The sequence below is a fragment of the Rhipicephalus sanguineus genome, chromosome 2 (genome assembly GCF_013339695.2).
Source record: "Rhipicephalus sanguineus isolate Rsan-2018 chromosome 2, BIME_Rsan_1.4, whole genome shotgun sequence".
NCBI classification, from domain to species: Eukaryota; Metazoa; Arthropoda; class Arachnida; order Ixodida; family Ixodidae; genus Rhipicephalus; species Rhipicephalus sanguineus.
This window is the reverse complement of record NC_051177.1, coordinates 182,005,361-182,018,298: the sequence shown is the minus strand read 5'-3', so window position 1 is coordinate 182,018,298 and position 12,938 is coordinate 182,005,361. Positions and strand designations below refer to the sequence as shown.

At 45.8% G+C, this 12,938-nt stretch overlaps 1 protein-coding gene across 1 annotated transcript in view; it reads left to right on the top strand.

The window, feature by feature from the left end:
• Positions 1–12,389, top strand: part of LOC119382077 (uncharacterized) — a 105,120-nt gene extending 92,731 nt beyond the window's left edge. Inside the window, exons 6-7 of the mRNA XM_037649808.2 lie at positions 10,993–11,118; positions 12,195–12,389. Of these exons, the coding sequence (XP_037505736.2) occupies positions 10,993–11,118; positions 12,195–12,389 (321 nt within the window). The remainder of the gene's footprint in view (positions 1–10,992; positions 11,119–12,194) is intronic.
• Positions 12,390–12,938: the final 549 nt, after the last annotated feature.

Below are 12,938 nucleotides of genomic sequence, written 5' to 3'. Positions count from 1 at the left end.
AAATAAAGAGCTCCGTATTTGACAGTCTCGACTGCTGACCCCCAGGTCGCGGGATCGAATCCCGGCCGCGGCGGCCGCATTTTCGATGGAGGCGAAAATGCTGGAGGCCCGTCTACTTAGATTTAGGTGCTCGTTAAAGAACCCCAGGTGGTCGAAATTTCTGGAGCCCTCCACTACGGCGTCTCTAATTATCATATATTGGTTTTGGGACGTTAAACCCCAGCAGTTATTATTATTTCCCAGTCTCGCTGCAGCATTCTTCACCGTTACAACCGCGTGTCAATACTATCGATAGTGTTGTGAATAATAATGCTGTTGCGGGCCGGCCATATTGCCAAAATATTTGCGATAGTCTACTATCAGCTTCGCTTAATTTATGAACAATTCTTGGCAAAAGAAATAAATTACTTCGACAGTGAAAATGGCGGAATATGTCCATAAATAAATCAATAAGTTCACGTCCAAAAGCAACCAGTTACGCTTTGCAATTAAGAAACTTAGTTCATGATATTTTTATTTATTTAGAAATCATAAAATGTAATATAAATTTGAAGCCGCGCAGTTCCGGTACATGCAACACCTTCCTTTCTGCTACAGCTGAATAGTTTTGACTTTATGATCATGTGTCAGCAAAGCACTCAGGTGAAGAACACAAGCATGTCAACCTTGCCCTTGAGCCTGCTCCTTCGGCTCCCATGTATACCACGCGCGCGGGGAACCAAGTTTATTCTGCAATGAGTTCGTTCTGTTGATTTTATACTATCGATAGTACGATCGAATTTTTTACTATCGAGAGCGCTATCGATAGTATTTGTTACCATCGATAGTTTGATGGTGACTCAGCTATCGATAGTATCGATAGTACCATGGATAGTTCTGCATCACTAGCTACCGGGCAAGAATATCTTCGGATGGAGTACGACTCTCTTGCGGCTTCCGTTGAAACATCGCCGCGTGATGCCGCGAAGATATCACGGCCGTTGCAAAAGCCGTTACTCTGCTCAACACATAATCCCTGCAATTTGCTGAAGCGCACAAATAGTGAAGCCGCCTGTCGAGCCTCCTAGGTGACACTTCGCACGCACATGACAATACACTATCTACCAAGTGGTACACTATCTATGTACTATGTACTATGTATCTATGTCTATGTACTCAAGCAAATACTATGACTTTTAAGTTCTCAATTCTTAGTTACACACAATATTAATGAGATAAAATCTATGTACTGGTACTATGTACACTATCTAACCTCTTCCATGTCCACTTTCTCATGCTTGCGTCTAAACTGTGCATACCTGGTCACTGTGGGATCAGAAAGAACGGAGTGACACACGCCCCGTTCCTTGTTAATTTCCCGAGCGCTTCCTTGCGCTGTCTAGATTCGCTACACCATACCGAATTACTTGCTGAGGCGCATTTCGAGCGGCGTGCAAGATTAGACGCAAGGCATGCTAACCGTAGAGTTTAACTTAATCTATGCCACTCCGTGAGGCCAAGCGAGGCGGCTCTGTCATGCGTGCGCAATGAAACCCTCTACTGATTTCTCACGTTCGACGCTACAAAAAAAAGAAGGACGGGTTTTCCTCCCGTCGCGTGTTGTGACTTCCTGGATGACACCAACTTTCTGTGAAGTTGCCAGGGTTGCCATGCAGACATGCGTGAAGTTATTAGACACTCGCCAGCACAGGAAGACTTGCGACCCATAAGTAGTGGGTGGCGCCCTCCTCGATTGACACAATGGAGGTACTGCTCGAGCTCCTTAACTTCCAAGACTATCTGACGGTTAGTGCTAGCTCTTCGTAGTGGAACCCAACTGCCGCGGTTTCGTATGAACGACCCTAGTCTTTGTGATAACCTACAATTTCTGCTCTGGGGGCATATGTCGTACGTGCCATGTCGAGCTAAACAAACAGCTGGCTCCTGCGACGAGCGCCCAGAAAAAGCGTGGCCTTTTGTCTTAGATGTGTCCGGCGACGAAGCGTCAACTTTACAAACGGGAGCGACGTCTACAGCCAGGGGAGGAGCATCTGCGGAATGCCGTGGCCGGCGCTCTGCCACTAAGTCTTCATGCTGCCGGAATTGTGAAACCGCGTTTTGCTTTTCATCCGAGAGTTACGGTTGAGCAGGCCGGCAAAAAAGCGTACAGAGCCGAGCATGTCTTGGTATTCTGGCGTCGCGTAGTTGCAGTGCTTTATTACTGACATGACAGGGGTTGACGGCACGGCAGTTTCCCCTGGCTGTCGGGCAGGGCAGTGAAAGTGGGCCGTTTCGTACAGCCGACCAAGCGGATGAAATAACTACTTAGAAAGCAAGCTTACAATAAAGGGAAGGCTGAGAGCTAGTTGGTACGCATTCATGTTGAAGAGACAGGGCGTGCAAACACGGACGCAAGAGGGAAGTCAAGTCACCACAAACGCCTATTACTGACTGAAGAGGCCCACAGTGGCGGAAAAGAAAGTAGGAACAAAAACTGCTCTGCGCATGCCCAAGCAAGAGGCAGTACCTATCAATCCGGCACGCGTGGGGGGTGTACGTGGGAGAGATTTGATTTCTGCTTTGAGCAAGTTAACCAATGGTTGGCTCACGCATGCGATACCACTACTGTCCATGTGCAAGGCCTCAACCATTAGACGCGTTTCTTCATTCCAGTGCCTCAAGAAAACTATGCATTCTACGAATTACGGCGTGCATATGCACTCTCTATCTTCAATCTATATTAACATTGTCGAGAGTGTAGTCTGTCAGACCTTGTCGCGAATACGAAGCGGGCATGCAGGCCCATGCAGTGAAGCATGGAGCGCACCTCAGTTTTCGTCGTAGCCTTAAAGAGGCCGAAGCGAAATTTAATCCTCGTATTGTGGCAGTAACGAGGTACACTAAACGCGATTATCGAAGTCAAACAGTGGCGGAGGGCATAACTCGGCAAGCTGTTGAAAGGCGGAAGCATGGCAAATCTTGGTGTGCGCAGTTGTCACGATGTGAATGGACGGACATACAGATTCAGACGCAATAAACTACGGTGGAGTAAGTCGGAAACGAACACCTACCCCCTGACCATTTATGACACCATATTGCCGTTGGTCTAGTGTAAGGAATCGAAATGAAAACACTGCTTCAAAGGAACTACACTGTAAACCACTTTACACCCGTATGGGTGTAACTTGGTGTCTATAACTCACACCCCTACACCCCAAAAAATAGGTGTACCAAGCAGTATTACACCTATACAATGGGTGTAATTTCAAACTTTCACCCAATGGGTGTAAAAGCATATTACACCCAAATGAAAAAAAGGGTGTAGGGTGTAAAAGCACATTACACCCAAACGAGAAAAAGGGCGTTAGGGTGTTTATGCACAATTACACCCAAACACCCAGGCAAAAATTTCCATAATTCTAGTGGCTCCCCCCTCCAACTTGGCTCCCATTGAAACGCTAGAAAGCTTACCCTTTAGCCAGTCCTTTGAAGGGCGCATGACCTATTATAGTGGCTCCTGTCACAGAAGGAAAATGCTGGCAGCAGCACTGATTTTGTGGTGCATATGAAGCACGGCATATATGGCCCTTACATATACAGTGCAATCGTGACTGGATACAAAGTCATTACCTAAAAAGTGTTGACACACATTGCAAGATGTTCACACAGTTATCCAATAGTACAAAATAAAGCCAAGCTTTTATAAACACAAAGCTCGTACATCCGAGACAAATTCTACGGTATTCAATGACCTTTCGAGTGTGCGGAGCGGTATCGCGTATGCCGCCAAACAAGGAGCACAAATGACATGGAGCACAAATGACCAAGGCGTTTGTGTCAAAATATGAAGCAAGGGCGTTATTTCCACTTCATAATGAGGAATTCAATTTAACATGCTTCATTGTAACACAGCCGCATAGTGCAGTATGGGTCTTAGAACAAGCTACACCCGTGCGAGTGGGGTGTAATAGATGAAACCGCCCTCGAAAAGGTAGCAGTTACAGGGAGAAGCACAAATGAATCTTCTTCCCTGTCAGCCCCATTGGGGCACTACAGACACCTGGTCCCTTCGGGCGCACCCCAGCATGAATTTTCCCGCTGTAGTTGCCCTTCCTAAGAAGGGAAATATTGGTGCCACTTCTTATACCTGCACTTATGCAGTTGATAAAATAAGGTGCCATCGTCTTAAATGGGCTGCATAACATCAGTGTATGTGTTTGAAATCAACAGGAACACACAAGGTACTGTCTGGTCGTTCTCATGTTAAAGAGATAGTTAAGAAATGTGCAATTCCTTGATGAGAAAATGGATTGATAAAGTTTCAAAATTCCAGCAATGCCCACACCATTGTGCCTGTTGTCGACTTTCTTAGTAGGGTAAACACTGTCATCACACAGCTGTAGCTGATACACGAGCAGGGTATCAATGCTCCGTGACAACTCACGCAACATTTTAAGGACTCAGAATGTCGTTTTCCACAGCAGGCCTCCATATTATCTCTTTTCTGGGAAAGTACATGAGTGAAGTAGAAAACTGTGCGCATTGCTGGAATTATGAAATCTTTCCCACTTTCTCAAAAGCAATGCATTGTGGCTCCAACACAAAAAAGTGAGCAATCGGGCCATGACGCGCACGTTGCAGCGCATGCTGAATGCGGTAATATGCAGGAAATGCATGGGAATAGAGACGTTATGACCACGACAGCCCTGCAGAAGCATTACCTACATAACAACAGTTCAATCAAATTTACACGGGCATGTTCAGAGAAATTTAAAGATTATCCCTTTCCAAGCAAAGACAACAGAATCATTGGTAATTGAATAAAACGAGTATTTATTTCCTTTAAAAATATTGACAAAACTTAAAGCTTGTCATATAGCTCAAAAATAAATTTTAAAACAATATTCGATGCAATGATTTCACTGACAAGTACTGGCAGTTTTGTTAAGCAAAAGTTTCTATAGCAAAAGATCTCAATTATTAAAACTACTGCAAAAAAGTCACAAACTCCTTTGAATATAAAAACTAAGCCAATAACCCACAAAGTGGAATGACCTGTGAGAACATGTTGAAATCGGCAGAGACAATATGGCTTGTATTAAAATGTCACAAGAAAGTGAGCAAGAAATTGAAATGAAATACTAGTACCGCCATAGTATTCGTAAAACAAATAACTGCTCGTTACCATATGAAAATATAACTTTATGGCTTAAGCTCGAGTTAATCACAGGTGGCGACATACTTTAAGCAGAAGCTAAGGCCTATTTTCTAGGCTTTCTTGAAAATGTTCAGGAGCTTTACTACTTGTGTCCTCGGAGTCATTACCCACTGGCCAAGAAGGAGCCATTCAACAGCGACGAGAACGTTGAACGCATTGTGATGGCAGTCGATATTTAACAGCCAATGTGCTGCCATGAGTGCAGCTACTCATTCTTCGGCATTGGACCCACTGAAGAGCAGTTCTTTGTCCACATGGAGGAAAAGCTTGCTTGCATAGGGAAGATCGGGGCCATCGTACACAATGCAAGGTGTTATTGGAACGCTCGCTCCCTGCATGATAAAAAATAAAAGATCATTGTCTGGAAAGCGCTACGCAGACTTCAATTATTTGTTCAGTAAATAACAGTTTCTGTACCGTGTACTATCGTGAGTAATATGAGCTCGAACATGAGAGCACGTGGAAAATAGCCTTAAAACTGATATAGGGTGATACGTGGATGGCGCTACCGAAACTGGAGGGAGAGGGGGGGCGCTGTTCCGCTGACTGTTGGTACTCCCGCCTCGCTAGCATTGCTGCGAGATGTCGGCTGATTGCGTGCCAATGACCGCTAGCAATGATAACAAAATAAATAAATTAGGCGCAGCAAAATCATCAGCCGACACCACCGAGATAACGATGCGCAAGCATGGCCTGCGCATCGTGGCAGGCTACGTCACAGCCGATATCTCAGCAGCTACCTAGTCTGATGTGGCTGTTCGCGTTGATGGGAATTCATATCACCGCTAGCAGCCACTGACACTCTCTAAGATGCCGTTTCGCATCAACAATATCGAAGCGGGAGGGTCAACAGCTAGTGGAAGCGCGGCGCCCTTTCCGCTTTGTTTCCGACAGCCGCCGCTGCTAGAGTTACTGTATATGCTACCTGTAGGTAGCAGAGTTGCGCATCTGTCTTCCAAACGCCGCTAGCAACCACGCATTGCGGAGAAGCTGGCGCTCGGGCCAATTTTTGTATTTCTCGACGCCGCCGCTGCAGCGAAATGAATTAACACTATTCATCGAGAGCCAATGTTTATCGCCGATCTTCGACACGCGAGACATGTTAATCGCCGACACGGTAGGCATGTCGCCTGCACAAACGGAGTGCGACTTCACCGCATAGCGTTGGTTGCTAGCCGGACCTATGCGCAACTCTGCTACCTAAAGGTAGCATATACAGTGACTCTAGCCGCTGCGAATCAGCCGACGTAAGGTTGAAGGCTGTTCGCCACGCGCTCGCGTGTTCGAGCTCATATTGTTCACGATAGTACCATCCAAAAATGAAGCTCATAACATGGCCCATATAGAACTGGAGAGAATTAACAGCTTTCCTACGTGCAATTAGCTTGTTTGGGAAAGAGAAAGTACTATTTGACAAATATCATCCGCATTTTTAAAGAAAAAGGAGCATTCTTTAGTGGCATGAAGGATTCCTGCACAGCAATAAAAAGCATATAAAACAAAACTCTGCACAAGGACTTCTGTTCAAGGCTGCAAGTTGCAGCCTTGAATGTCTTATAAATCTTATAATCAAAGGTCTTATAAATCATTAGGCTTGTCTTTTACCAAATAATATCATTGGAGATGGTCGTACAAACTGCGTTTTTTAATGTTTGTACATGTAAAAGTATTTAGCGAAGTTACAACGCCAAAGCGAGGCGAGGCGCATATAACTCTTAATAACCACAACAAAATAATGAAAGCTAGACATAATGGAAACAAATAGAATAAAATAAATTGTGCTCGAACGCGGGCACTCAGGCGTACGCCCGAAGGGGGGGGGGGGGCGCACACCCGTAGTCAATTCAGACAGAGGGGGGGGGGGCGCAATGTCTGCCCCCTACTTTGACTTTGTAGTAAGGCGGGGGAGGGGGGCAGCGATTAACCTTCCTACTTCCCTCCCCCCTGATGGGGAACCCTGCGCACGTCTAAGTGCACACTGATGCTCGAACTAGCGCTTGCACAGTTCAGGTAGTTAAGGCGATTCGGCCACACACAGACATGAAAAATTCATTCGAACACAAGTCAAGTTCAACGAACGGCTCCCCGTGCACGGGTGCCGGCATTATCAGGAAACCTATGTTACGGATGAATTAAAACGTCGGTACGAATTTAACGAAACGGAATGTATTAGCACTTAGGCGAGCTTCGCGCGGCGTACCTAAAACGAAGCAACATGTTGCGTTAAAATGACCCACACGCATCAACCCGAGCATCACGGTAGTTTTAGCGCACAAAACGAACACGGACGGAAAAGAACGACGCGGACACCACGTCGTTGTTTTCTGTCCTGTTTGTTTTTCTTGTGCGAAAAAAATGCACTTGAATTACCAACAGGCCGAAGCATACGCGCCTTAGACATGCTTGACGCTTAGAGGTAACAGGCGCCGTCACAACCCAACTATTCTTAAATCAAAATAGTGGTTCATCGAGAGCGGGGCCCCCTTCCAACACCACCGCCGACAGGAGGGCACCGCCACAACTGCGTTCAAATCCCCCACCGAATCACAGCCGCGCATGCGCACACTGCTTTCAACACCAAACAAAGCAAAGCTTGCCCGCGCCTAATGTCACACAACTTTGCCTTCATCCCGATGAAACAATACACTCACATATGCTCGCTACGTTAACAAATGCTCACCGATCGTCAACCAGTTAAGAAAAGCTTAGTTAACGGCATTAGATCGCGCTCTCGGAGTTAACAAAGCGCTGGCCGTAGCAACGTGATAGTGGTACATACCGTTTCAGTTCGAGTGCTCCACGATATGAAGCTGCAGGTCTCCCTTTGAGTATAGTGCATCTTCGTAATAAGCAGCACTGGCAGAAGGTAAAGGACGAGCACACAGCGCACGCACACTTCAAACAACCGAAACACACCGATTGCAAAACTCGACCGATCGGGAGGCGATGCACAACGCACGCAGAAAACGATGGAGTCCGGCGGCGTGTCTGAGCGCGTTGCTTAGGTCACGTGGTGATAGAGCTGTTCCGCGCGCTGCGCCATCGGCTGCGCACGCGCGGCGGCTGCGCCGGCAGAGGAGGTGGCGCCCCGGCCGTTGTTGAATCGCGTGGGCGCAGCTTTCTTTCTGCGGCGGTGTTATGTTTTGTTATGCTTTACACAGTGTATTCGAATCGCAGTAAGCATTGCGACGACACAGTAAGGGCTGCTTGACTTCAAGCAGGGCTTAAAGTCTCCCTTCACTGGAGGGGAGGCCCTCACAAAGCGGCAATATATATGTACATATATAATGTCAAAGAAAAGATCGCCTAGCAGCGATCTTTTCGCCGCTAAACTGGTGCTGCTGTGGTCTCAGCGGCTCTGCTACGCGCAGATCGTGGCTTGTTGGAACGCGGTGCGAGCTGTCATAGCGAAGAATAAACGCAGGATTTCTCGATATATCGGTCAAGATCCACTTTCGCGGTCGTATTATCCAGTTTTGGCAAAATGTGATGGTATTAAACTCATGAAAATGCATTATTTTTCAAGGGATGTTGGCAGGAATAAAAACGAAAACGTATTAGGCTAAAAAACGTATTATGCAGAATCGTGTCAACGAGATTTCACTGTATATGTATGCTATAGATTAAGCGTTAGGAGAGGTGTTTGCGATGATCACAGAGCAGTGAAGCCAACTGTCTCTAAACTGAACAAATGCTTATGAATGCTAAACAAATACATATATTATTCCGAATGTATTTCGGGCATTCATTCAACGTGTCAATCCAATCAAGCAATAAATGAAATTATTTTGGAAATGATTTCTCAAAAATAAATCTGGATGTAAGGGCTTAAATATATGTGAGCTCAAAATAAGTAACATCAGTTGACTCACTGCATTCAGAACATCAGGCACGACAATGCTATATTTTATTTTCACTACCACTTGCTAATAAAGTAGGCGAAATACATGCGTCTTTGCAATTACAGCAGACTTGTGATGCACAACTAAAAGAATGAAAATTGAGTGGCAAGCTTAGCAGACCAAGGTGAACCATTACTGATTCACGAGCAGGTAGCTTCACACTCAGGTGCCTCGTGAAACAGTATCCTGTGCCAAGACGCTCTGTCGAACAGGGTGGTGACCCGTGGTTTCAGGAGGCGTTGCCCGTGCTGTTCAATGTCTCAGTTAATTGCATTCAGCAGTACAACGATACCTGTTTACACCTACGGGTCAATTCACTGCGTGAATTGACCCATAGGTGTAAAATCCAAAGAACACCCATGGGTGTTTAACAGAACATACACCCATTGTACACCCAAAAATGAAAAAAGGGTGTGCGAAGGTTGTGCGATGAAGACATTACACCCTTTCGGATAATATTGACAGAAAAAAGGGTGTACGATAGGTGTTTTATCGCAAATACACCTATAAGGGTGTGAAACGGTTTGCAGTGTACTGACCCAAGTGGTTTCCAGTGAAGAACTGTCCTCGCCCTGCCGGACAAATATCTTTTATTACATGAAAATAAAAGGCTCCCTCGTAGCAACCCTATGTAGTTTCGCACACTGCAGGGGCCACGAAGATGATTTCTCAAACGTTAAGGGATGTATTACGTTAGGCGCCAATACGCCATATCGGTGATTTCACAAATGTTGCAGCGAGTGTAATAAGCAAAAGTCGAGAGAAAGGGTGAAACTGTGTATGTCATACACAATGCGGTAACAGCGAAGCTCACACAAAATAATTTACAGGATATTTGCTAGTCTAATGTGAGAATGATTTAAATGCATCACAGTTTTACATGGTATAGAAAGAAATCAATTAAAACACTCAGCTTTTGGATGCAGGAAAATGCGTGCCATGGGTTGTTAGCAGGACTTGTTATGACTAAATTATGAGCAATAAAAGAAAAGCTAGAAACGAGCGACGATTACTACACTGGTCTGCGCTATATTTACAGCAGCCACGTAATTCCAGTTGGAATTTATGAAGAAAAAGCACGAATATTCGTGTGAAAATATGTGTCGATATAACAGGACTCTGCTAGAAACATCTGGAGCCACGAAATATGTAGCAAAAGATAGCGAGACTGTTACATTGGTAACACATAGAATATATTTAGCTAAAAAGCTTGGGCCTTGCTACAGACAACCTTTCCAGTTGACAGATATATACCACATAATTATACCACACAGTTTTTGAATCAGAAATAAGGAGATCAGCACTATTAGCCATGAGGCAGTCCCATTTGCAGAATGCCACGAAATGTAGTCCCATGCATTCGCATGTGTACTGATCGCTCGCGGGGAATTCAGGTGACAGTGGTAGCGGAAATTCATATTTAAAACAACCGCCATGTCCCATTCTGTGAAAGCCGATGCTACCTAAATCACTTTTGTTTGTTATGGTGCAGCAGGAGTCTCACTGTCGACAAGCCCCTGCGATCGTCAGAGTCGATTGTTTTGCAGCAAAGTACCTGGTGGAGCTTTGCATTCATGTTCGTGCGCCGGCAGGCAAGGTGTCGAAGACGGGTGCATTGAGCGCAGCAGACGCAGCATATTCTGTGCTGCTGACCCACTGTAACTACAATACCGTCGCCGTCGGGTTTAAAATGGCGCTAGAATGTGGTAACCAAATATCTTAGTAGAAATACGTACGAGAGCCTATCACCACACGATGGAAAAGGGCACAGGGACCCGCACTTAGTACGACACCAGTGTAAAAACAGTCTTCATTTCTAAAGCGGTTGCTGATATTTATGGTACTTGCAGATATAAATGAAAAACTAATGGTCATCTCTGTTAATCTCTGCAGGCCTGCATGCAACCTGCCTACAATAGATCCTTCTACTTGGACACCACTTTTGAAGCGCTCGTTGCCTTTGACGTCAAGCAAGAGATAATCTTCACCTATGACAGCGCTTCCAACCTCCGTTCCAAGGTGAATCCACTTGCTCGTGCCGAACCACTACATAGGATTTCACATAAACACAGATTTCATCATATTTTAGATGCGAAGTATCTTAAGGCGGAGCTCAATCCGGTGGTGGTGGTGGTGTGCGGCGTGACCACCCTTACTGCGCATGCGCATACCCTCTCCACACACCTCCTCTCCACTCCCCCTCACAATTCTCCCTGTCCTCTACCCCTCTCCCCGTTCCCCTCTCCACTTTCCCTCTCCCCTCCCCCTTTCCACTCTTCCTCTGAAACGCGGGCTAGACATGCCAAAATTCTCTCCTGCACAACGCCGCGATGAGCTCGAGCGCATGCGCGTCCCCTCCCCTTCTCTCCCCTTCCTACGCTGCCCCCCTCTCGCCCGCCTGTCGACCGCGTTCCCCGCTCGCCCTGTGAGAATTAATGGCCAGGCTAAATGGAAGATACGACGCGCGTAGCGTCCCTCTTCGCGTTCCACGACGCGAGGTCGGTAGCATGCCCAACGAACGCCAACGAAACGCGATCGTGCAAGTGCTCCGGCTTCGCATCGCCTCATGGTCCCCTTTAGCGGGAGATGGTGTAATTTTTAAACATGCACTGCAATTTATCCCACGTTTTTATTCAGGCGCGCCTTTGATTTTGTTGTTGCCCATTTAGCTTCGATACTTCTTAAATGTCTTTACTAGGCTCCCAGATTTTCTGGGCGTTGCATACGCGGAAGTAAAAATTTTAAAGGAGCGAATTTGTGTTCTACAGCTGGTGAGGTTGGTCCTTGAGTGGTTCACAAAACACTATATGAAATGTACCAGCTCTTGCGCACACGTGATCAATTTCATTGCTGATAGCCTCAAAACTCAAATGAGAAAGCAAGCTTACAGGTATCAATTTAATATTTTGCATCTTTTTCTAAGCCTCAGCGTTGAAACTGTGCTTGTGCGTGACAACCACCTACGTTTTAGAGTCAAGAACGAAGCAGACCATTCACTTATTTTTGTATATAATTTTTGACACTGCTTGTGTATCTGCAACTCTCACGGTATATCTAACCATCCTTAACTTTTCTTCCTATGAATGACGACACAGCTATGCCACTTGAAGAGGTTAGCGACAAACGTCACAAACTTCATGGCGGCCGTGGACATTCAATACGAGGACTACAACAATACGTGCGGGCACGGGCGCTACCCGCGACTCAACATGCTCAAGCGGCTGTCGGAATTCTTTTCTTACAGCTATACATCTCCCGCCAAGGAAGCAGAATGCTTGGCAATCACCTAGAAGTAGGCGAAAAATTCTATAAAAGAGCATGGTCTCAATACGAAGTCTGGAGCTCGCTGATTCCCATTTTGGAATATTCACTGCACCACTGTGAGATTATCGCAAATGGCAATTGTTTCAAGCCATGGCGAGACGGTGCTTGCCGTTGAGCGCATAAGTGCGGGGACGTTGAAATGACCGGAAGCAAGTTAGCGTCACTGATCAATTAGTCATTCATGAAAGGTACTCCACTCATTTGCCTTTTCATCTCAAAGGCTAAACTTCGTTGTACTTACAGGATTTTTGCAGCGCCTATTTAAAGAAAACAACCTCGTTTGTTGTGTAAATGGAGCTGCGTCTATTCTTCATGACGTAGATCATCTAGGCATGAAAGTCGGTAGTCTAGTCACGAATAATATCTTAATAAATGGGTAAAATAGGTGTGACACCAAGAATACCTGATTCATCATTACGGACTACTTGAAGCGTAACACGAAGTGTGGCTGCGTATGAGAAAGATGTATCTGAATTGGAAATTGCGAGTTATAGTGGACTCCGGTGTTTACTTAT